The sequence below is a fragment of the Malaclemys terrapin genome, chromosome 3 (genome assembly GCF_027887155.1).
Source record: "Malaclemys terrapin pileata isolate rMalTer1 chromosome 3, rMalTer1.hap1, whole genome shotgun sequence".
In the NCBI taxonomy this organism is placed as follows: Eukaryota; Metazoa; Chordata; order Testudines; family Emydidae; genus Malaclemys; species Malaclemys terrapin.
This window is the reverse complement of record NC_071507.1, coordinates 186,256,629-186,279,538: the sequence shown is the minus strand read 5'-3', so window position 1 is coordinate 186,279,538 and position 22,910 is coordinate 186,256,629. Positions and strand designations below refer to the sequence as shown.

Below are 22,910 nucleotides of genomic sequence, written 5' to 3'. Positions count from 1 at the left end.
AGGGATTGGTAAACTTCTACTACCCCTTCTCAATCTCTAGCCCTATTACCATTTGTGAGTGTTTAAAAGTGGGTAACATTCTTTGTGTCCTCACTATGCAATTTTAAAACTCTGTGATAACCATTTTGGAGCACCGTGTTCAAATCCAGCTGCGATTTAGTCTCAAACATGGTTCTGGTTTAGCATTGTTTAGCATCTGTTACTCAAACAAGGCCTCCCATCTTGTTCATGGAGCAATAATGTGGAGTATGCTCTAAACCATTTTCAAAATCAGTGTAGCTTTTTGCTAGTATAGAAAGGGCATTAAACAATTCCAGATGTTTTGAGTCTTTTTTTTTTGTACATTTACTGTTTCTCTTTATTACCCAAAGTTCATGTTGTTGAGAGTATGGGGGAAGGGTGAGCCCGGGTGACTCTTGAAAACATACTGTAATAGTAGATTACAAATATATAAAAATCTTAGCTTTTTCCAGTTCTCTCTTGAATTACTTTGCAAGTACATTTCTATTTTATAAGACTTAACATCTGCAAACTTTAAACAAATGGGGGGCCTTTTGTAGAGCTGAGTGGAAAATTTTCTGTTGAAAAATGCTGATTCATCTAAACCAAAGCTTTCATCAGGAAAGAGTCAGGGTGGGTTTTGACAAATTTCCAATTTAGAAGTAAATTTGAGGGGGGGGGGGGGTGAATGTTTTTGAAATTGTCAAAATGTCCCCTATTGACATTTCAAAATGAAAATTTCCTTTATTTGGTTCAAAATGACTTTGTTTGAAGTCTAAGTTAATTTATAGTTAAAATTAATAATAATTTTAAAAGATTGCAATCTAAATTAAACATTTTGAAATTATCAAAACAAAATCAGTATCAGTTGACCTGAACCAATTCTTTTTTTCAGATTTTGAGTTTTTGTCCTGAATCAGAATGGGGAAATCTTTTTGAAATCTTGAAAATTTTCCTGGGATGAGAGAACCATTTCCCACCCAGCTCTAATAATTTGTAAGATGTTAGTATAAATATACGTTGTATTTATGGCTAGCTTAGTCAAATATGTGATAGATCTGTTAAATGATTAAACAATTCCATCTCTAGATGAAAATGAAACTGAATTGTTTGGTGAATGTAACTGGAGCATTCAGTATTGCTGGAATACATTGGTACCCTGGTACAGAGGGTTATACTGAGCAAGATTGCCCTTGTCTTGCTATCTGTTTTGACAATGGAAGATGCCAGATAATGAGACATGAGAATGACCAAAGTAAGTACAATTTTCTTTTTAGCCGAGCAAAGTGAGGTCTTATTCTCAACTTGAAGAAATTTCTCTGTTTGTCTGTAATGCCATAACTTTTGAATGCTGCATCTCATCAATTCCAAAATTCCAGGGAATGTTCAAGGCATCAACAGCCAGAACCATACTGATTTTTGGTGAAAATCATAAGGGGGAAATGGGGAACACATGGAGACCCTGGCATCTGCTTGGCTGACCCAGCAGCTTCAACCACCTCTGTGATTTTCTATAGATCAAAGAACCAGTTGATAGCCCCAGACAGGAAGAAAAGAAATGGTGGGGGGAATGGGAGGCTCCCATAGAACTCCTGGCATAGTGGGAGAATAGGAGACCTTGCTATGAGGGGCACACAGACCTCTAGCCATGGTAAGGAAGGGGTTATTGGGAGAACGAAGGGGCACACAGTGCCCTTGCTGTGGGGGGGAAATGGAGACAATTATATGCAGTGAGGAGAACGTGGGGGGACACAGCACAACTGGCATGTGGAGGGATGGGGGAACATATGCCTTCTGCCATATACCAGGGGGACTTCAATGGGGGAGTACACAGGACCCCTGGTATGTGGTGGGCGGGGTAATGGAGTAGCACACATTGCTCCTGGCATGAGGATAGGTGTGGTAGGGAGTCCCTGAAATAGAGGAGAATGGGAAGGTAGCACACAGGGAGCTTGTGGGGGGAATGGACAAATGCAAGGAGTACGTTGGTGTATGCAATACACTTGGCCTACAGAAGTAACAGTGTGTGACCCTTTAGTTATAACATCTAGAATAACTTAAACTCAGCTGTACCTTAAACTTGAACTGATTGCCTTTTTGCTCAGGTGTGGGATACTGAATACTGAGCCATTCTTGTCCAAAATTTGTATTTACACTTTTTACACTTTTTTATTTCTAAAAACTAGACCCTGTTTTGATTGACACTGGTATGAATGTAGTGAGTATCCAGTGGAACCACTGTGGAAGTGTGTTGGCTGTGGCAGGCTTCCAAAAAGCAACTACTCAGGATAAAGATGTAAATCTTGTGCAGTTCTACACTCCATTTGGTGAGGTAAAATATTTAATATATTTAACATCCTACTTCAGATGTAAAATGCACACTGTTTAAAAAAACCCAACAACCAACCTTGGTATACATTTTGTTCGGATGGTGATTGCCCAAACTATGATCAGTGTGTCAGAAGTGCACTGTAGTTTGAATATATTAAGAGTATATTGAGGTCTTCTAAATATTATTTTTATAGGGAATTTGTCTACTAATTGCATGGGTAGTGTACTTATCAAACAGTATTGATCACCATGATTCGAGAAGTTCATTGTGTGAATTTATTACTGCACAGTATTAATATACTATGCTGCAACTATATTTGTATGAGCCAAATTCAGTAAAACTCAGTAAGTAGTACCTGACATTTGTGAAGCCCATTGGCCCAGAAGCTTCTGGAAGCAGTAATAAATTGTATTTAACCCTCATATGTCTGTTGAGGGCATAGTTTTGTCAAAGAGACAGATTTTTAAAGGTATTTAGGTGCTTAACTGATACTTTTAGTAATCTGGTTGAAAAGTCTTTTATACCTGCTCTTGCTTTCCCCCCCACACAATGAAGGCCTTTGATGTAGCTAGAGCTTAAGGCCAGGCCACCCACCCAGTCAGACAGTGTTGCAAAATGGGAATTAATTTACCATCTGTTATAAATTGTATGATTTGTTTTTATGTAACAATTAAAAGACATAACTGGACATTTAACTTTCTTTTTCCCCCCTGTGGCTTTTATAGATGGGATAGGGTGAGGAAGGGAAAGAGTTAACAAGGTTGGAAAGGATTTATTATTGATGTCAGTATAATTGTGTGTGCATGTTAGAATTTTTATACAAAATTGATTGTATGTATACCTATGATGAGGATATTCTAAAAATCAAGACAAATTACTAAATTTGTCATCTTTTTGTCCTAGCAGTTGTGTTTGGAAGTAACATCTCAATCGGCTGCTGTGATAAACAGGATTATAATGTCAGGATAAACCAAATTCTTGAGAAATGTCAAATGTCAGTACTGAGTTATTAATGGGACGTTATTTATTTAAACAGTGTCTCAAATAGCATATACTTGTGGACTGACAGAAGATACATGTATGCTTTCATTCCTGCTTTAATATTTAGTTTTGTGAGTTTAAGTTATGCATGAGTAATATATTGCAAATTTTGTGGGTTTCTCTCTCTGACAAGAAAACAGTGCAGTGAAGGCAAAATAATACTTTATGGTAATGCAAATTAAATTTATTTCTTTTTATGATCTGTTTAAGAATACAAGAGCCAAATTCTGTGATCACTGTAACTATGGAGTATTGCTGGTGTAAGTAAGAGTGGGATTTAGTCTCAGATGTCTAACCATTTGTCTTTAATGATGTGGTAGTGCTGGTAACTCTGTGGTATATTTTAAATATTCTCTTTTTTAGCATTTGCGTACACTGAAAGTTCCTGGCAAGCAGATGTCAGCATTGTCCTGGGAGGGAGGTGGACTGAAGATTGGGTTAGCTGTTGATTCTTTTATATATTTTGCAAACATTCGGCCAGATTACAAGGTAGGTAGCAATGTAGCACTTGATTTACTGGAAAATCTTAAAACATGGTTATTATCAGAAAATATACATGTAAAAATGGTAACTTGTTATTGCATATATCCACTCCCTTCTCACCAAACATACCTTTTATTACAGTCATTAATGCACAGCTAGTAGAGCAAGCTATTTTCTGTTCTGTGTTATGTGTCATCAACAAAATACACCTCTACCTCGATATAATGCGACCCAATATAACACACGAATTTGGATATAATGCGGTAAAGCAGTGCTCCGGGGGAGGGGCTGGCTGCGCACTCCGGTGGATCAAAGCAAGTTCGATATAACGTGGTTTCACCTATAACACGGTAAGATATTTTTGGCTCCCGAGGACAGCGTTATATCGAGGTAGAGGTGTAACTAAGTTTTGATGATCTGATTTTGTGCAAAGTGAAAAGAATGCAGCTTAATTTTTTCATGCCAGATTAAGCTTGGAGTTCTGACAGTCCAAAATGTTTTGATTTCTAAACTAACCAAATATAATACAGAAGGTATTAATGGGAAATAAATACACACCATGGCAGTGTCATTTCCACAGGCACTCTTTTTCTAATAATTATTGCACGTTAAGACACTTTGATAAATCTGTTTCTAAACGAGTTTGTTAAATTTTTCATGACTACTTAGATGAGAATTTGCTAGTGTTTGTGATTAGCACTTCCGTCAGGGCTAGCTGGGGAGCAGGAAGCTTCCTTTTTTGGAGGCGGGGGTGGGGGAAGGAAGGAACTTATCCATCAGTTTCTGAAAAATCCATGCTTTTATTTTAAAAATGTAACCCATCCTTAGCATATTTGACTTTATTTACACTGAAAAATTTCACCACTAGTTGTAGCAAGGGTGGAAGTTACAGTTGAGACAGGGCTCAGGTGTGTCTATTGTTGTTTAGTTAAACTTTACCTGACGGGGCTAGCTTTCATTGATAGTCACCCTAGCCTTGTCTGCCCTACCATTTCCACTGCTGCTACCACTGGTGAAGCAGCACTGGTGGTAAATTATGGATCTGAATTTTTCTTCTGTAGATGCAGCATATGACTGCAAAGTTCCCCCTCCCCCCCGCTGGCTCCCTAACCCCACCCCCTTGGGCCGGCCTTGCGCCCCCCGCACAACATGCACACAGAGCCATCCCTAGAGTACGGCGATTCAGGGGGGCCTCTGCGGGGCCCCCCAAAGCATGGGGCCCGGAGCAGCTGCCCTGATTTGCCATACCCTAGGGATGGCTCTGGCTATGAAGCTTAGGGGTGTGGATTCTTCACATCCTTGAGTAATGTAGTTGTATAAGTCTGAGTGAAGACCTGACCTAAAGTTTGTAACCAGTCAGTCACCAGGATAGTTGATTGAAAACATGGCTTGTATCTGCACATCACTAAGGCCCTACTTAATTTGCAACATCGTGGAAATAGCAGATCCCGCAATATTAGGCTTTCACTGCAATTTTGTTAGCCAGGTGGCTGACCCTGGGAGACCCTGGCTGGGTCCCATCACATAGTTAAAACTCTATCAGTAATCATTGCAGCTAAGAGTATTTCACCCTTATCAAAAACTTTGGCTGGAACCCAGTAATCAGTTCTATACTATATTTTTTTTATAGCTCAGACAGAGCTCTCCAACCATGTTTGTGTAACCAGTTTGGTTGGTTCTCCTTCTTACCGACTGTCTGTGGTAGAGCATCCCAGAGAATATTAAACCACATGCTGATGATGCTGTTTTTATGTCTGTAAAGCTGTCTAGAGCAGGGGTAGGCAACCTATGGCACGCATGCCAAAGGTGGCACGCGAGCTGATTTTCAGTGGCACTCTCACTGCCCGGGTCCTGGCCATCAGTCCGGGGGGCTCTGCATTTTAATTTAATTTTAAATGAAGCTTCTTAAACATTTTAATAACCTTATTTACTTTACATACAACAATAGTTTAGTGTTATATTATAGACTTCTAGAAAGAGACCTTCTAAAAACATTACAATGTATTACTGGCACGCAAAACCTTAAATTAGAGTGAATAAATGAAGACTCGGCACACCACTTCTGTAAGGTTGCCGACGCCTGGTTGAGAGCGTCTCACAACAGGGCACAACCTCCAAACTGGTTGCGTGTAGATTTAATCAACCAAGCACTACAACAGTCTTCATGTAGAATCACAGTCTCATTGGGTATTCCGATCTATCTTGATACCTAGGGAGGCTTGCCTTTATTATATAGATGGTCCCTTACACCAATAATCACAACAATATTCAGGTTGCTCCCAAAGGACCAGTCACTTACTCCAGGTCAATTGTACCTCAGATCACACACCAAAGACAACGTTTGTAGCCAATTCTATAATAAATTAACTAAAGATTTATTAACTAAGAAAAAGAAATGTTTACAAGGTTAAAGCAGGTAAACTTACAACACAAATGAGTTACAATTTTAGATTTCAAAAGGTAACAGAAACTGCTGTCATATGCAAGCTCTATATGTCCTATAGGGCTAATCCAAGCTAAGCAGCTTGGGGATCCCTTTCTTATGCTTAGAAATTTTGCCCTCTCCAAATTCTACTTCTATTTCCTTCTGGTAAGGCATTTTTATTCCTATCCCCAGTGTTCAAACTGATAGAACAAGTGTCGGCACCAGTCTGCTCTTCAGGGATGTTGGGTGGGGGAGAGAGGCAGTCAAGAAAGTCTTTGTCCTTTGATGTCTTTTAGTGGCTCATTTGGTTTCAGTGGGTTGTCTTGTGTGCAGGACCAGCACTTTACACTAATTAATGCTTCTTTCTTGTTTGGTTAGTTGCACAGTTACAGCAGGTTACAATGCAAACGCTCAATATAACTTTATACCATTCGGTACAGATGTTATAAGTGAGATCAGTACATGCAACATGCTACAAGCATTTCATCAAGTTTAAACAATAAACACATTCTTATCAACTTAACCTCTATTTTAACAAGGCTAACAGACAGGTGAGCCAGACTGGTTTCCAGTTATGTGTTCGTCAGTGTTCAGTGGGGCCTGGGCATGAGCTGTTACCTAGTCTGCCAGCATCACAGCAGCTGTTTTCTTTGGCTTCCTGTCCTGTGCTGGAGACATGATGAGAGAGCTGCCTAGATTTTCCCAGAATGCACTTATAGAAATACCATTGGGCAGTGAGTATAAACGTGGTTGTGATGGCAGAAATACTGCTAAATGAACAGAAACTGAACTGTCCTATTTGTAACTGGTCACAAAATTGCATTTAAAAGTAGTAGTGTGAAAAGGACCTAAGCTTTATCCCTGTAAGTGCTATATAGCTGAAATCGATACGTCTGGGAGACTTGAAAGATCCCACTCTCACTGAAGTCTGTGTAGACTTCTAGCACATTTGAATAATGTATGTGACTATTGGTTCATTTGTAAAGATTTGCTTCAACCATTTCACCTTCTGGGGAAAATCTGACATTAAGAATAACTTTATTCGGTGCAATTATATTACATTTGTTTTCCTGTGTAAAGTTAAAAAATCATATTATTGTAAAACTAGCAATACACTTATTAAAAGGCAAGTAGACTGACATTTATGTTTAGATACAGTTAAACAGTACTTATAAAATCTTTACACTATGTTGTTGTATATGACTTTTCAAGATGAAAATACAGCAGTACAAAGTGGGCTCCTGGTTAAGAATTTAGCAAGGCATTGTTTTCCTGTTTTATCTGATGTTATCTGGTAGCAAATGTATGCTGTCAGCATGCTGAAAAAACTGTGATCTGAACAAAGAATATTCCTTGCTATTCAATTTTAAAGGTAACATAATAGTGGAGAGGGATGACTGAAGTAATGAATTGAAAAGATTGCTTGTTTATGTTAACCATTCAAGTTTTTGTTAACTAGCATTTAAATAGACTGTAAAATAAAGCTGAAAAGATGAAAGAGCATAACATGAAACCTTCAGAAGAACATATTGCAACTATAATTAAAGACAGTGTTTCACTCTGTTGTAAAAAGCCACTGGAGAATGATCTGTGTCTGCTAGGAAAAGACTCCAGATAGTTCGTTGTAAATTTGCTGGAAGAAGTTCTGGAAATCCACATTGGAAAAAAATTCTAACCAGCCTCAGAGGAAGTGCTACCTGGTGTGTTCTGTGGGAAATTTGTAACTGGAATACATCACTATGACTTTTTATATTTATTTGTTTTACTTAGAACTATCATTGGTATGTATGAGACACTGAAAAAAACATTTTCGGGTTGCATCCCAGGATGTACGTATTTCCAGACCTGGGTTAGAGATGTCAGAGGAAGGAATAAGGGATTTTTTGAAACCTGAGTTCTAAGAACTCTGTGTGTAAACTGCATTTCTTTCCCTTGCAAAACTGAGTCTTTGTGGGAACAGCTGTGCTTGCATAAAGATATAGATTCTTAGCTGCTCATTTGGATTTAATTACCCTTTCATAATTATTTTCTACTTTATTAATCCAGCAAACATATGGAGTCTATTGACAATATATTTAGTAGCAATGTTAAAGATTGCTAGTTCAAAGCTAAATTTCTTCCTTTAATATGTAGCACATTTTATTACTTCTTTTCATGACTTTGGTGTGCCCTTCTGATTATATCAGTACCTTCCTAATGGGAAGTAGCTGTTCACACTGGCCACTGAACAACTATCAGATGGTAGTAATTGAAAGTCATTATTGACTTGGACCAGATTTGAACCAATGACCTCGAGTTGAAAGGCTTAGTATCCCATTATCAGTCTACTAAAAGCATCTAGTCCCCAATATCTTTCCTTTTAGGTACTATTAACAACAATAACAAGTGGCCACAAGGCTGAGAATTGTATGACAAGCAGTTAATATTCCTTGCCACTAGTAAAAGTAATGAATGTGGGAGGTCTTGTATCTACTATTATATAACATAAATTGAGTGGAAGTTTCTCTAACAATAGCAAGATTTAATTATTTCTTTTAATGTTAAAACCTAGAATTATTGCTACAGTTTCAGAGTTTTTGATGCTGTTTAGAATGATTTGTCAGTTATTTGGATAATAGTGATTAATAATCTGGAGATTGTATCTACTAAATATCGGACTGATAGTTGTAGAATTTTCCTTTTAAAAATTTCTGGAATATTTTACTCAAATCCATTGGGCACTGTCAGTCATTGGTAATCTCACCATTGTTATCAGTAGAAGTAGCAGTATTTACAATTTTGGTGGTTCCTGGACTTTTCAACTTACCCCTTAACTCACTGAGACCATTGCTATATATGGTGACACACAGTAAAAGAATATTGCATAGACTTGAAAATGTACAATACTATTTATGTAACAATTCAAGTTTCCTTGATGGTATTATTTAATTATATCACAGTTGCTATTTGTAATCTATTGTGAAGAGGATCCTCAGAATTCTTGGCATAGAATGCACTAACCAACCAAGTGCACTTTCCAAACAGTTGTTATTTCTTAGCACATAATTAAAAAAATATTTAACAAAGGAAGAAAAACCACCAGTTGTTTTCTCAGATGGGCCCTACATCTTCAATTCCTATGGGTCCTGCCTCTATCAAAACTTCCTCAAGCTGAGCTCCTTTTTTCTTTATATCAGAGAGAGGTTTCCCATCATGTCTCACTCTTAAAGGGCACTCTTTCCCTTCTCTGATGGGATATATCTTATCTTTTCACTTCAGATAATCCCTAAGAAATGATTAAAACAAATTGAAAATATGTGGCCATTTAGCTAAGATAAAATCATTGGTTGATCCTAAGTTGCAATGGTTGGCCTTTTCATTGCTGCCCTTGCCTTTTTGTCTGCTCTCTGATTCCATATTCCCAGACTTCTACTGATTCTTTATTTTTGGGAGGGATGAAGAAGATGCTCTTTATTTTTGTAAGAAAATATGGGGTTATTGTGGGAGAGTTATTTTTAATGCTTTAATAATCACTTGGTTATTTTGGCCTGTCCAAGTCTTGTAAGATTGCAAGATTTGGGATATTTCTTTGATTTATTATGTTTCCTATGTGTTTGGGAAGCAAAGCTAAAGGAAAAAAGATTTCCGGAGAGTTGGCAGTTTTTAAAAGAGGCATTATTAAGGCACAAGAGCAAACTATCCCAGTGCGTAGGAAAAATAGGAAGTATGTTAAGAGACCACCCTGTTTTAACCAGGAGATCTTCAATGACCTGAAACTCAAGAGTCATACAAAAATGGAAACTAGCTCAGATTACAAAGGATGAATATAAAAAAAGCATCACAACTATGTAGGAACAAAATTAGAAAGGCTAAGGCACAAAATAACATTAAACTAGATAGGGACATAAAGAGTAACAAGAAAACATTTTACAACTACATTAGAAACAAGATGAAGACCAAGGGCCAGGCAGGCCCATTACTCAAATTTGGAGGGAAAGACAATAACAGAAAATGCCTTTTTTTGTTTCAGTTTTCACCAAAAAGGTTAGCAGTGATTGGACAACTAACATAGTGAACATCAGTTTAAATGGGGTAGAATCCGAGGCTTTAGAAAAAGAACAAGTTAAGAATTACATAGGCTTGGTCTACACTTGGAAATTAGGTTGATATAACTACATTGTTCAGGGGTGTGAAAAATCCACACACCTAAGCAACACAGTTAAACTGACCTAACCCTCCAGTGTAGACATTGCTATGTCCATGGAAGAATTTTCCCGTCTACCTAGCTATCGTCTCTCAGGAAGGTGGAGTGCCTATGCCGACAGACATAGGTAGCATCTTCACTGAAGCACTGCAGCGGCATAGCTGCAGTCGTGCAACTGCACTACAGTAGTGGTTTAAGTGTAGACAAGCCCTTAGACAAGTTAGATGGTTTCAAGTTCAGGAACTTAAACATTCCAGTGAAGCACTGGAATGGGTTACCTAGGGAGGTGGTGGAATCTCCATCCTTCGAGGTTTTTAAGGCCCGGCTTGACAAAGCCTTGGCTGGGATGATTTAGTTGGTGTTGGTCCTGCTTTGAGCAGGGAGTTGGACTAGATGACCTCCTGAGGTCTCTTCCAACCCTAATCTTCTATGATTCTATGAAAAGAGAACTTGTGGAAGATGGGAGAGATCCCAGAGGACTGGACAAGGGCAAATACAGTACCTAGCTATAAAATGCAGAATAAGGGCCTTAATTTGTGATTAAGGGTTGGTCTACACTACAGAGTTAGATCCACATAAGGCAGTGTGTCGACCTAACTGTGTCATGCGCCTGCTGATGTAGGTGCCCTACTACAGCAACATAATAATTCCTCCTCCACAAGAGGCATAGGGCTTATGTTGGTGTAGTCAGGGTGACACAGTGACTTTGTAGACACTGTGTTCCTTACATTGGCTGTTGGCTGTCATTCTTGTCCATTTCGTGGCTCTGCCAGAGCTGTGAAATTGACAAGAAAGCCAGTTCTAGGCTCCCCTGTTGGGTTGCTGCCAGGTCTCTGCTCCAAGCCAGGCTGCTACCCAGGCTTCCTCCAGGGTCCTGGCTCCCCACTCCCCGCTGGGAGCACAGCAGCCAACTGGACTCAGGGCGCAGATCTACCTGCTGGAGGCGAGAAGCCCTGGGCAGCTGCTCCCCCGCTACTGGCTGGGAACATGGAGGCGAGAAGCGCCAGGGGCAGCTGGGCTCCCAGTGGGGAGCTGCGCAGAACTGAGAGCCCTGGCTCTCAGTTCCCCTCCCTCCGCCACACACACACACTGCCCCTCTTCAGTCAGTGGAAGCGTTCCCGTTGAGGTCGCACACCACTGACAGAAGGAAGGTAGTGTGGACATCAGCTACTGCAGTCATTTATTCAGTGGCTGTAAGTTGACCTAATATAGGTCGATTTAAGATTGTACTGTAGACATGACCTTATAGGCCAGTCATCTTAACTTTGGTACCCAGAAAGATAATGGAGCAAATAATTAAGCAATCAGCTTGTAAGCACCTAGAAGATAAGGTGATAAGTAACAGTGATCGTGGATTTGTCAAGAATAAATCATATCAAACCAGCCTAATAGCCTTCTTTGACAGGTTAAGAAGCCTTGTGGATAGGGGGAAAGGGTAGATGTGGTATATTTTGATTTTAATAAGGCTTCTGTTACTGTGTCCCATGACCTCATAAGCAAACTAGGGAAATATAGCCTAGACTTATCTACTATAAGGTGGGTGCACTGCTGGTTGGTAAACCAGTCCCAGAGAATAGTTATCAGTGGCTCACAGTCAAGCTGGAAGGGATCTGGCCTGGTTCTAGTCAATATTTTCATAAATGATTTGGATAATGGCAAAGAGAGTACACTTATAAAGTTTGTGGACGATACCAAGCTGGGAGGGATTGCAAGTGTTCTGGAGGACACGATTAGAGTTCAAAATGATCTTGACAAACAGTAGAAATGGTCTGAAATAAGTAGGATGAAATTCAACAAGCACAAATGCAAATTACTACACCTAGGAAGGAATAATCAATTGTACAGATATAAAATGGGAAATGACTTCTTAGGAGTGAACATTGCAAAAAAGGATCTGGGGGTTATAGTCAATCACAAATTAAATATGAGTCAACAGTGTAGTACTGCTGCAAAAAAACAAAAGAATAAACCTAACATCATTCTGGGATATATTAGTAGGAGTTTTGTAAGCAAGACATGAGAAGTAATTCTTTCACTCGACTCAGCAAGTAAGGCTGCACGTTTGTCACGGAGGTCATGGAAGTCATGGATTCCATGACTTTCTATGACCTCCGTGACTTCTGCAGCGGCCGGTGCGCGTGGCTCAATGGCAGCTCAGGCAGCTCCTGCGCAAGGCATGCCGGCAACTGCTGAAGCAGTCTCATGCCACCGCACCCCCTACTCCCCTCCAACCAGCATAGTTTGGGTATGGGAGGGGCATGGGGTTGGGGTACCAGTCGGGATGAGGTGGGCTGTGGGTGGTGCTAACCTGGGGGGTTCCCTGGAAGCGGCAACATCCTTCTTGCTCAGCTGCTAGGTGGAGGCATGGGCAGGCAGCTCTGCATGCTGCCTCCGCCCAGAGCGCTGGCTTCACAGCTCCCATTGGCCGGGAACCGCAGCCAACGGGAGCTGTGGGGGCGGTGCCTGCAGGCGGAAGCAGCACACAGAGCTGCCTGGTCACGCCTCCACCTAGCAGCTGAGTGAGGGGGATGTCGTCGCTTCCGGGAAGCCCCCCAGGTGCAGAGCCAGGTAGGGTGCAAGCACCAGCAGGGGTTCCAGGTAGCACACTGTCCCCCACAAGCAGCTGGGCCACCCTCCTTCTCCACTGAGGACAAGACAAGAAGTAATGGGCTTAAATTGCAGAAGGAGAGATTTAGGTTAGACATTACGAAAAAGCTTCCTAATAAGGGTAGTTAAGCACTGGAACAAAGTGCTAGGAAAGTTGTGGAACCTCTGCCATTGGAGGTATGTAAGAACACCTGTCAGTGATGGTATAGATAGCTCTTAGTCCTGCCTCCGTGCAGGGGACTGGGCTAAATGATCTGTTGAGGTCCCTTCCAGTCCTACATTTCTGTGATTTCTAAGATTCCCAGTCCAATTCCCAGAGGGCAAGTGTTCACATCACAAAAATAAACACAGCAATTGGAACTTGTAACAAACTCAAAAGAGACTAGATTGTGGAAAATGAACTCTTCTGTCATCCCTGGGGGACTACTCCAGTTCAGGATTGAAATGGGTTGGTGTAGCAGTGTGGGAAAGCTAACTCCTACCCATTTTGTTAATTAACAAAAGGCTTCAGTCTCCTGGATTGTCAATCCAGCAATTTAGAACAGGAATAAATTTACAGTTTTCGATACAGCATTTCACTTGAGAGGAAGGGGGAAATATTGATGGATACTGGTAGTGTATATGAACCACACTTTTTCTGCAGTAATGATGTACTACTTGTCACTCAATTTGCGTAATTTCTGGTTAAAATTAACAAATGTTTTTCTCATCAGTGGGGTTACTGCTCCAACACAGTGGTTTATGCATATACCCGACCGGATCGTCCTGAATACTGTGTGGTTTTTTGGGATACAAAAAACAATGAAAAGTATGTGAAATATGTCAAGAGTCTGATTTCCATAACCACTTGTGGAGACTTCTGCATTTTGGCAACTAAAGCTGATGAAAACCAACCTCAGGTAAAATCTTTTTTTTTTTTTTTAATCTAATTTGCAACGATTTTGGTTTTTAAATGGATGTTGTCAGGCACAGATGTGGCCAACCTTAAAATTACAGTCAGATGGTAGGAAAATGTACTTCAGTTTCTGAATCTGCACCATTCTATCACCTTCAATTAAATTTAGCCACCATTTGGATGGGACACACTTTAAAGAGACAAAAATTGCAGCAGGAGTTAACTAACAAACTCTATTCTCATTGTTCTTACAAACAGCTAATGGGGGTGTAAGAAGAGGAGCAATGTTAACTGTTGCTGCTTTAGAAACATTGAAAACAATTTTCAAAGAAATACAAATTCTGTATTTAGAAAAAAATCAAGACTTTAAAGATTGTTTTGATCAATGGAAAGCAGGAAATGAAATAACTATTATAAACCCAGACTTGAAAAAAGAGTTCTGTGTAAGTTCAAAAACTTGTCCCTGTCACCAAAAGAAGTTGGTCCAATAAAATGTTACCTCACCAACTTGTCTTTCTAGACATATCTGACAGCAGTCCTTTCATAATAATACAATGGGGCTACTCAGTTGCCTAAAGTTATGCATGGATTTAAGTACATGCTGAATTGGGGGCACTTAATGGGAGATTTTCTATTGTGTTCAAATGGGCTTTGGATCAGACCATTATCAGGAGCATACTAAAATACGCAAGATATGTCCCTATCAATTATTAAAAAAAAAAAAAAAGAATTTGAGATAATATAATTAAAATAATAGGTGGGAAAAGATGGAATAAAATGTACATTTCCAAATGTAATGTCCAACTTCAAGTCCAAAGACTGGTCTACACTGGAAAATTAAAGACTATAAAGAGAGAAAGTGAGTGTGAGGTAGGGATGCAGGGACCATTTCTTCTTTTAAGTTTTTAAAACAGAATTATAAAAATAAATCATGCTTGTATTGTTTCTTCTTTCTTTCATGGCATGATCTTTCATATCTATATAAAAGGTCTGTATATGTTGCTAAAGGGTTAGTACCATGAACTCATCCTATTATCTGTACGTTTACATTTCACATTCCACTTTCTTTGTAGCACCTAGATACTATGATGATAGATGCTGTAAAAATGTCTAGGATAGATGTACATTTTACTATCAGATTTACATCATTTAATGGTTACTGCATTCATTTCTGAATTAATTCAGTTATTTTCTATATCATTTGTATGTTGCTTACAAAGGAGGAGCATGAGACGGAGTCAATTGGTGCAACGGTAAAAGAATCATTTTAGTGCTAATTCAACTGATTGTACGGTAATAGTGTGCTGTGGTGTGTGCTGAAAATATGGTCCTATGGTACATGGCCAGAAACGTCCAACTAAATTGAAGTCCAATTAACTGAGAGATTTTCCTGGACTGCACCTTTTAAAATATGCAACTCTACTGGTGTGGGTGAAGACATTTGATCTTCTTTCTTGGAAATAAATAAGCAAAACCCTTTTATTTTTAACTGTTCAGGATTACAAATGTCTCTTATCTTTCAGTTTCTTCTCCACTTCTCCTATTACTGGTAGGTCTGTATCTCCAATACTGCCTTTACTACTAAGGGCTGGTCAACATTCAGTGACAGAAGTGGGCAAGCTTAACTTTCTGCTACTGGATCATTAGAATTGCTCTGTGAAGCAATATATCATATCATGTATATACTAAGATTTTCTTTCTCTGTAGATTTAGTTAACTAGAATCATGACCTCAGGAGGAGAGTTTTGTGACAGACATTGTAGTGGGAGCTGATGAGACAAAAGGGCTAGTTCCAGCAACACTGCCTAGAGTGTATCACAGGGGAAGATGAGGAGGGATCCTCAGCTGGACTTGAAGAGGAGACAGTGGTGTGGCTTGACAACCTGTTCTAACTCTCAGCCATTCTACTTTGCTCAGACCTAGTGTAATGAAACCTCTTAAATTCCAGCAGCACATTTCTCTCCTTGCCTTCCACTCCACTGTGCATCTTGGAAACTCTTGTCCCATCAGCCTTCTTCTGATCTCATGACATAGAATCTTAGAAGTGCAGCAACAAGGACATGGTAGAGAAACTGAGAGTAGATAAAATATAGGAATAATTCCCCCCCCCCCCAAAAAAAAATAGGGGGGTTAAAATCAATTACAAATAACAGGTGTGGTGTCTCAATTTTTGATCGTGAAGTTTCAAGGAATATCGTCGTATTTAATTGGAAATCTAGAATTCTGGCTTAAAATAACAAAGAACAATTATGAGAAAACCAGAGAAAAATAAATCATAAGTTTTAACTACTGCTCTCTACTTACTGAGAGAATGAGGAGAGTGGATCACCTACTGAAAAACTGAAAAGATCTTTTCTTTTTTGATGCTCAGATATTTTATCTTTTTCTGAGCGACAGGCTTTTCGTATACCACATGCATTTTAAGTGCTGTATTTGCCTACTTATGTGCAAGTTACATGACTCAGTCAGCAAAGTGAAAGAACTGTGGAGAGCTAATTCTTTTCCATATCTTTGAGAGCAAGTATAGCAGCTCCTTGATGATCTCAGGCATAGAAATCCTGCTTTTAAACCTGGAGCTCCTGCAGCACATGTTGCTGTCAGTTTTCATGTGTCTCATTTAATAGGCCCTCACTTTCCTATTCAATCATTGATGTAAATGTTTCCATTCCAGGGTTTGAAAAATAAACACACCCCTGACAAATAGGTAGCATTCTCTGAGAATGGGGTCCAAGCTGCCATTTCGTTTGAGTCACATCTTCCTGAGTCTCTTGGCAGACTGATCCAGATCATCTGTTAATGTTCATAGCTTTTCCAAGCAGCAGTAGCAGCAGAGTAAAAGTGGCAAGATTCTAGTCAGTTTTTCTGTAGCTGCTGAGAATCCTGTGGTATTGGGAAGGTAGGTGGGTAAGGCCAAAACAAGAACTCTGCCTTCTAGCAGCTTACAGAGGTGTCAGATTGCAAATTTATCATATACCTGTTAACCTGATGCTGATACCCTCAGTGATTCCATCCTTTGAATGTCTACACTGCAAAGGAAGACCTGCGACTGGCCCATGCTAACTGACTACGGCTGCCAGGGCTCAGGTTGGGTGGCTGCTTCATTTCAGTGTAGACCTGCAGGCTCGGACTGCAGTCCGAGCTCTGGGACTCTCCCACCTCTCAGCGTCCTAGAGCCCAGACTGCAGTCCAAACCTGGAAGTCTACACTGCAATGAAACAGCCCCACAGCCTGAGCCCCACGATCCTGGGGTGTCTAGTTGCAGTGTAAAGATAGCTTAAGAAATGTCTGACAGGACCCTTATAAGGAATCTCAGCACAGTACACCTTTTAAGACACTGGGGTTATGTTTATACTACCCACCGGATCAGCAGGCAGCGATCGATCCAGCGAGTGGGGCCTTTTGTTCTTTCATGCCATCTTTTGACTAGTAGATGCAATTCTTGATAGTATGTGGTTAATCATTTTTTCAAGCCCCGTTTCGTAGTTTGAGTCTCATGTAGAGGTAGGAGGTAAGAGTAGCATTATTCTCATTTGTGCACTGCATTTGTGTTTATGATGCCTTTGGTACTGTTGCTCTCCATGTTGCTGAACAGGATTGTGATCCCGTGAGATGTACAGGTTATGAGCAGCATTTCACAAAAGGATGACCTTACACAGTATGTTAACTTTTTGACCTAAACAAATATAGTAGCACTGATGTTTGCTCTTATTTCTATACAGTACGTGCTGGTTCTCTGCAATTCTATTGGTACACCCCTCGATCCAAAATATATCGACATTGGTAAGCAAATACTAACAATGTTGTTCTGTTGCTTTTCCCACTTCTCAAATATCTTATAATGGTCATTTAAGCTACTGTGAAAAACTGTTCAATAGGACAACAATGTTTTGTTTCTACAAATCCTTCACTTTCCTGTGTCTTATCTACTATGATTCTATTATATCAGCCACTATGCCTTCCTCTTAGATTTTAAATATAATCGGAGAGTAATCAATAGCAATTCAAGGTTACTGTGGAGTAAACTGTGATATGTATTAGGAAATGAGTATTAAACCACTATTTTTTATTAATAAAGTAGTTGTAAATACTTTAGTTCTATAAACACACTTCTGTTGCTCATAAAAAAGGCTGAACCTACCCTGACTTCTCTGATTAATGCAACCTATTAACAATGGGAGCTTTTTTTAACTGGTACCATTTCTCCGTTTTTCAGTAGACATTTTTAATGACTTAAACTTTTTCCATTACAGCTACAGTAATGCTTCTATTATTAACAAATGCACATTTATAAAGAGTGAATCCTTTCTCAGATCTGTTAAAATAGTTTGACTCACCCTTTCACTAAAACATGTTGCAGCTTCCCAAATAACCTTTACTTTTAAAAACAATTTCTCTCATTACTTTAATGTCAACTACATCTGCAGGGTCATCTAAGGATAATATAGAATCATAGAATATCAGGGTTGGAAGGGACCTCAGGAGGTCATCTAGTCGAACTCCCTGCTCAAAGCAGGACCAATCCCCAAACATATATGTGCCTCTTTGTAACATTAAGTATTTAAAAATAATTAAACATTAGAAAGTCAGGTTCATCTGATAGATGTGAACTTTCCCTGCTAGTTAGTTGGTTGAATTGCATTAAAAAAATATTCCAAATGGTTGGCAAATGCTATTAATCCTGCAGTCTTTACTCAGGCACAACTCCCAGTAAAGCCAGTGGGGTGTTTTGCCTCAGTAAGGACTGTCAGTTGCACTCTAACAATCAGAGGGAAGCTTTGGGACAGATAAAAGAGAAAAATAAACTGACAAACTTCACAGTTTTTCAGTAAATAAGGCCCTGTTGTCCAATTCAGCATTCAATAGTTGTTACTGAAATGTGGCAGAGACATTCTAAATCCCCGTTTTCAGTTGTTATCTTGAGGAACTTTCATATTTCAGGAGATGTTTTCCCATGCTTGCTCTCTGCCCCAGAATGATTGTTCAAAAAAAGTTTGAGCAAAAATATTCAGTAATTTTTGAATATGAGAGTACAAAATATATCTCTGTATTATATATAGAGCTGCTAAAGGGTTACAATATATATATATATATATATAATATATATATTGTAACCCTTTAGCAGCTCTACAGCCACAATGGCTGGAAGTTGAAATTTGGCAGTAGTAAAGAAAAGGCAAAGTGTCTTATTTATTCAAGAGAACATTGGTTGTAATTTCACCATGTAATGAAGTTTTTAAAATAGCTTACTGAGCATGTGTGGCACTTTACTTTTTATGAGCTCATGAAGTGCAGAGTTAACGAAGGATTTGCTCTTCAAGCGCACATAGCTAATTTAGCTAGGTAGTGAAAGCATATTGAAACAGATTGCCCTAAAACTGGGAGGGGTTAATGAGTTTGAGTTGCTCATAAGTAAGGCTATGTTTTAGTCACGGGCATTTTTAGTAAAAGTCATGGACAGGTCACAGGCAGTAAACAAAAATTCATGGCCCATAACCTGTCCATGACTTTTACTATATACCCCTAACTAAAACTTGGGCGGGGGCCTGAAGCTGTTTGGGGGGTGCTCTGGGGGAGGTGGTCCAGGACTCCCGCTGGTGCTGGGGGTGGGGCCAGGCCATGGCATGTGGCCTGGGACCCCCACTGGTGCTGGGGAGGAGGGTTGGCAGGGCTGACAGGGGCTCCCTGCCTGACTCCGCATGTCCCTGGCTCCTAGGTGGTGGAGGGGCGAGGGGGCTCCACGCGCTGCTCCCGCCACAAGCGCCGTCTGCACAGCTCCCATTGGCCGGGAACCGCAGCCATTGGGAGCTGCGGGGGTGGGGCCTGTGGGTGCGGGCAACATGCAGAGCCCCTTGGCCCCTCCTCCACCTAGGAGCTGCAGGGCCATGCCAGTGGGAGCTCCACCATCCCGAGGTAAGCATCTCCCTGCACCTCCCAGCCCTCTGCCCCTAGCCCCCTCTCACACCCCCCAAACTGCTTCTGCTGGCCCATTGGCTGCCTGGGTCGGGCAGCCCGAGCCAGCACCAGCCACTGCAGAAGTCATGGAGGTCATGGAAAGTGATGGAATCTGTGACCTCCGTGACAGACTTGCAGCCTTATTCATAAAATTCTCAGAAGAGGGGCTCTTTCCTGTGCACCTCTTGAGACCCTGATGTCAGATTCCCAGTCTGCTTGATGTATTTTTGGAAACTGCATCTTCAGATTCTGCAGAATATAGGCTTAATCTTTTAATGAAAACGTAACTTTTAGCCCTCCTGGTTGTGAAAAGGACTTTGTGATTGTAAATCAGTGCATTGTTGTCTTCTGAGAGTCTGAAACAATGACTCTAAGAATCATGAATGTTGCCCCCATTAATCTTATTTGAGGTATTAATTCCAAAACTAAATATTTAATAGCTGACTATTTTATCAGGCGAAATAGGGGTAGGAGTGGTAGTTAAGTCCATAGGAGGAACTGGGAGTTGCTACAGGTATGGCAATGAAGAGGGAAGAGAACTGAAGTGACACAAAGACAGGGAAGGAGGAGGAATACAGGGAAAAGAAGATGTGAAAGGAAGAAAAGCACGATCCAGAAATATTTGTGATCCTAAAGGCAAGCTTATTTTCTCACTTAATGCTGCTGAACATAACTTAACATATAATATTGATACCTAAAAGTTCAGTTACTACATAAAAGTCCTATTCTGCCATTTTGTGAACTTCACATTGATGGCACTAAGAGATCAGTTGTGGATTGAGAACGTATTCCTAAATTTATGCCATAGATCATAATTAAAATTAAATTCATCCCTCTTTAAAGGATGTTTGACTCCTGAGTGAATGAAGTAGAATATTCTGATATTGTCCAGCCAATTAGTTCCTGATTATGTAATTTTGATGCACTATTCACAGTTATTACAAACAGCAGTGCTTCAGAATCCTGGAGAGTGAATCCCCCTTTTGTGTTTTTCATCTTTTCAGTCTTTTTTTTAAAAACGGCCTAAGAAATTCCATGCCACATACCTACACTGATGGACATGGAGGTTACGCAGTTAAGCACTTGAGTCGCAAGGAGCGAAAGTTAAATTTACATGTATATCTTCAACTCTTCTTGCAACCTTTCAGTTCACATTTTCTGACTTTTGAGTGCCTATCCATGCAACTGTAACCTTCTGTTTAATGTAGAAGTTGTTTTGTATGGACTGTCTGTTTCAATTTAAGTCACAGTTTAAAATCCAGATAAACAAAAGCTGAAGATTGTGTTTCAGTATTTCTGTCCTCAGTCTGTCTTTTACAGACCTCTTTACAACTGCACATAAGAAAGGAAAAACAAAATCCCATTCTTAAATTCTCAGTCATTAAAAAAGAAAGAAACTCTACTGAACTGAGTATACTGCCATGGATCCAGTCAGGCCTAAATTATAAAAGAGAGTTCAAGTAATTTGGAAAAGGCTTCTTTGCATTCTCTGTGCAACCTTTCCTATCCCTGTAATTTTCTATCCTCTCCTTGATGGTCCGTTAGTCTGTTGCATGGTAAGATGTTTTCTTTTATCGGCATTTAAACATTCTCTGACTTCTAAACAACAAATGAGAGGGCCTCATTGGGACTCTGATGCCATGCTAGGTTCATGGGCTTTGGCTCCTTGATTGTAGAGAAATGAATGAGTGGTTGTATATGCTAAGCCCAGTCGCTGGTGGCAACACAATGTCACTCATAGTAAATTATGTAGATTTTTGTAATATAAGGGTGGATTTGATTTAAATCATGATTTAAATCACTAGTCAGGAAGACTCGATTTAATCATGGATTTCTACATAAAAGTGCATTCTTGTTGATTGTTATAACCTTAATATATATTCTTCACAACTCACAGATATGAGACCCAAACTGGGTCTCTTTTATGGCCTGCTGCCATTATAGGTTTTCCCTTCTAGTGAGAGAATGGTATGGTAGATCTCAAATCAATGAAGGCTACACTCAGAAAGACCTCAAGACTTCTGGAATATGCTGCTCAAGCAGTTTCACTTTTGTTTCTACTGCCTGTTCCTCCCTTCTCACATTTATCACAGAGCCTAGTAATACAATTAGGGAGTTAGTGGCAGAGGAAGAAATTATTTGTTGTTTAAGAAGGGTAGGTAAGATTGTGTTTTTACTTGTGTTTTGAAATGAGAGGAAGAATTAATGAGGTGGATGAATAATAGAAGGCTGCTTTAGATAGCAGAATGTTTGGAAGGGAATGTCCTCATGTGAATAGTGATGAGATGAGTATGTGACAGTGCAGAGATTAAGATGCTGAGGGAGAGAAGAGAGACTGGAGGAAGTTCATGGAGGGCAATTTTGAGCCGGGTCCTGAAAATTAATGGGGCAACAAATGCAGTTATCTGAATTCTTGGGATGATGTGTTTGACACTATTTAGTGTGTTGTCCTAAATCTAAAACTTCTGATTTGCAATGAAAGATACTTTTACTTCTCAGAAGTCAGAAAAATGAGGTCACTGTTTTATTTGTAAAGGATGAAAGCATTCTGATTGTTGTGAGATTTATAGCTGTGCACTAATTAGAAGAATAGAATGAACTCAGTCCCCTGTGATTAGAGTTCAGTGAATAGTATGAGTGAATCTGGTGAAGTTGGACCTTTAGATGTAGGTAGAAACTGAGCTAATTGTTGAAATAGACATGTAAATGAATATATAAAATATAAATAGTTACATAAAATATATTTAAACAGTATATTTTAAAAATATCATTCAGATACCCCTAAGTTTCAGCATCTGGCTTCCTAGGCCTACATTTACTCTTCTACAGTACTATACAGCCAGGAGCTACCTTGTATAATCCCCCTCAGACTCAAAAAGGTGAAAACTCATTCAGACATTTTTTATCCATCTGTCTGCTTTAATGTTGGTTCTGCTTGTGAAAGGCTTGTAGCTCCCTCCAGAGCTATGCACAAGTGTTATGCAATAGAAGA

General features: G+C 39.7%; 1 protein-coding gene across 1 annotated transcript in view; it reads left to right on the top strand.

The window, feature by feature from the left end:
- Window positions 1–22,910, top strand: part of WDR35 (WD repeat domain 35) — a 78,410-nt gene that overhangs the window by 18,724 nt on the left and 36,776 nt on the right. Inside the window, exons 7-11 of the mRNA XM_054024543.1 lie at window positions 1,090–1,255; window positions 2,187–2,332; window positions 3,737–3,862; window positions 13,785–13,970; window positions 17,686–17,746. Of these exons, the coding sequence (XP_053880518.1) occupies window positions 1,090–1,255; window positions 2,187–2,332; window positions 3,737–3,862; window positions 13,785–13,970; window positions 17,686–17,746 (685 nt within the window). The remainder of the gene's footprint in view (window positions 1–1,089; window positions 1,256–2,186; window positions 2,333–3,736; window positions 3,863–13,784; window positions 13,971–17,685; window positions 17,747–22,910) is intronic.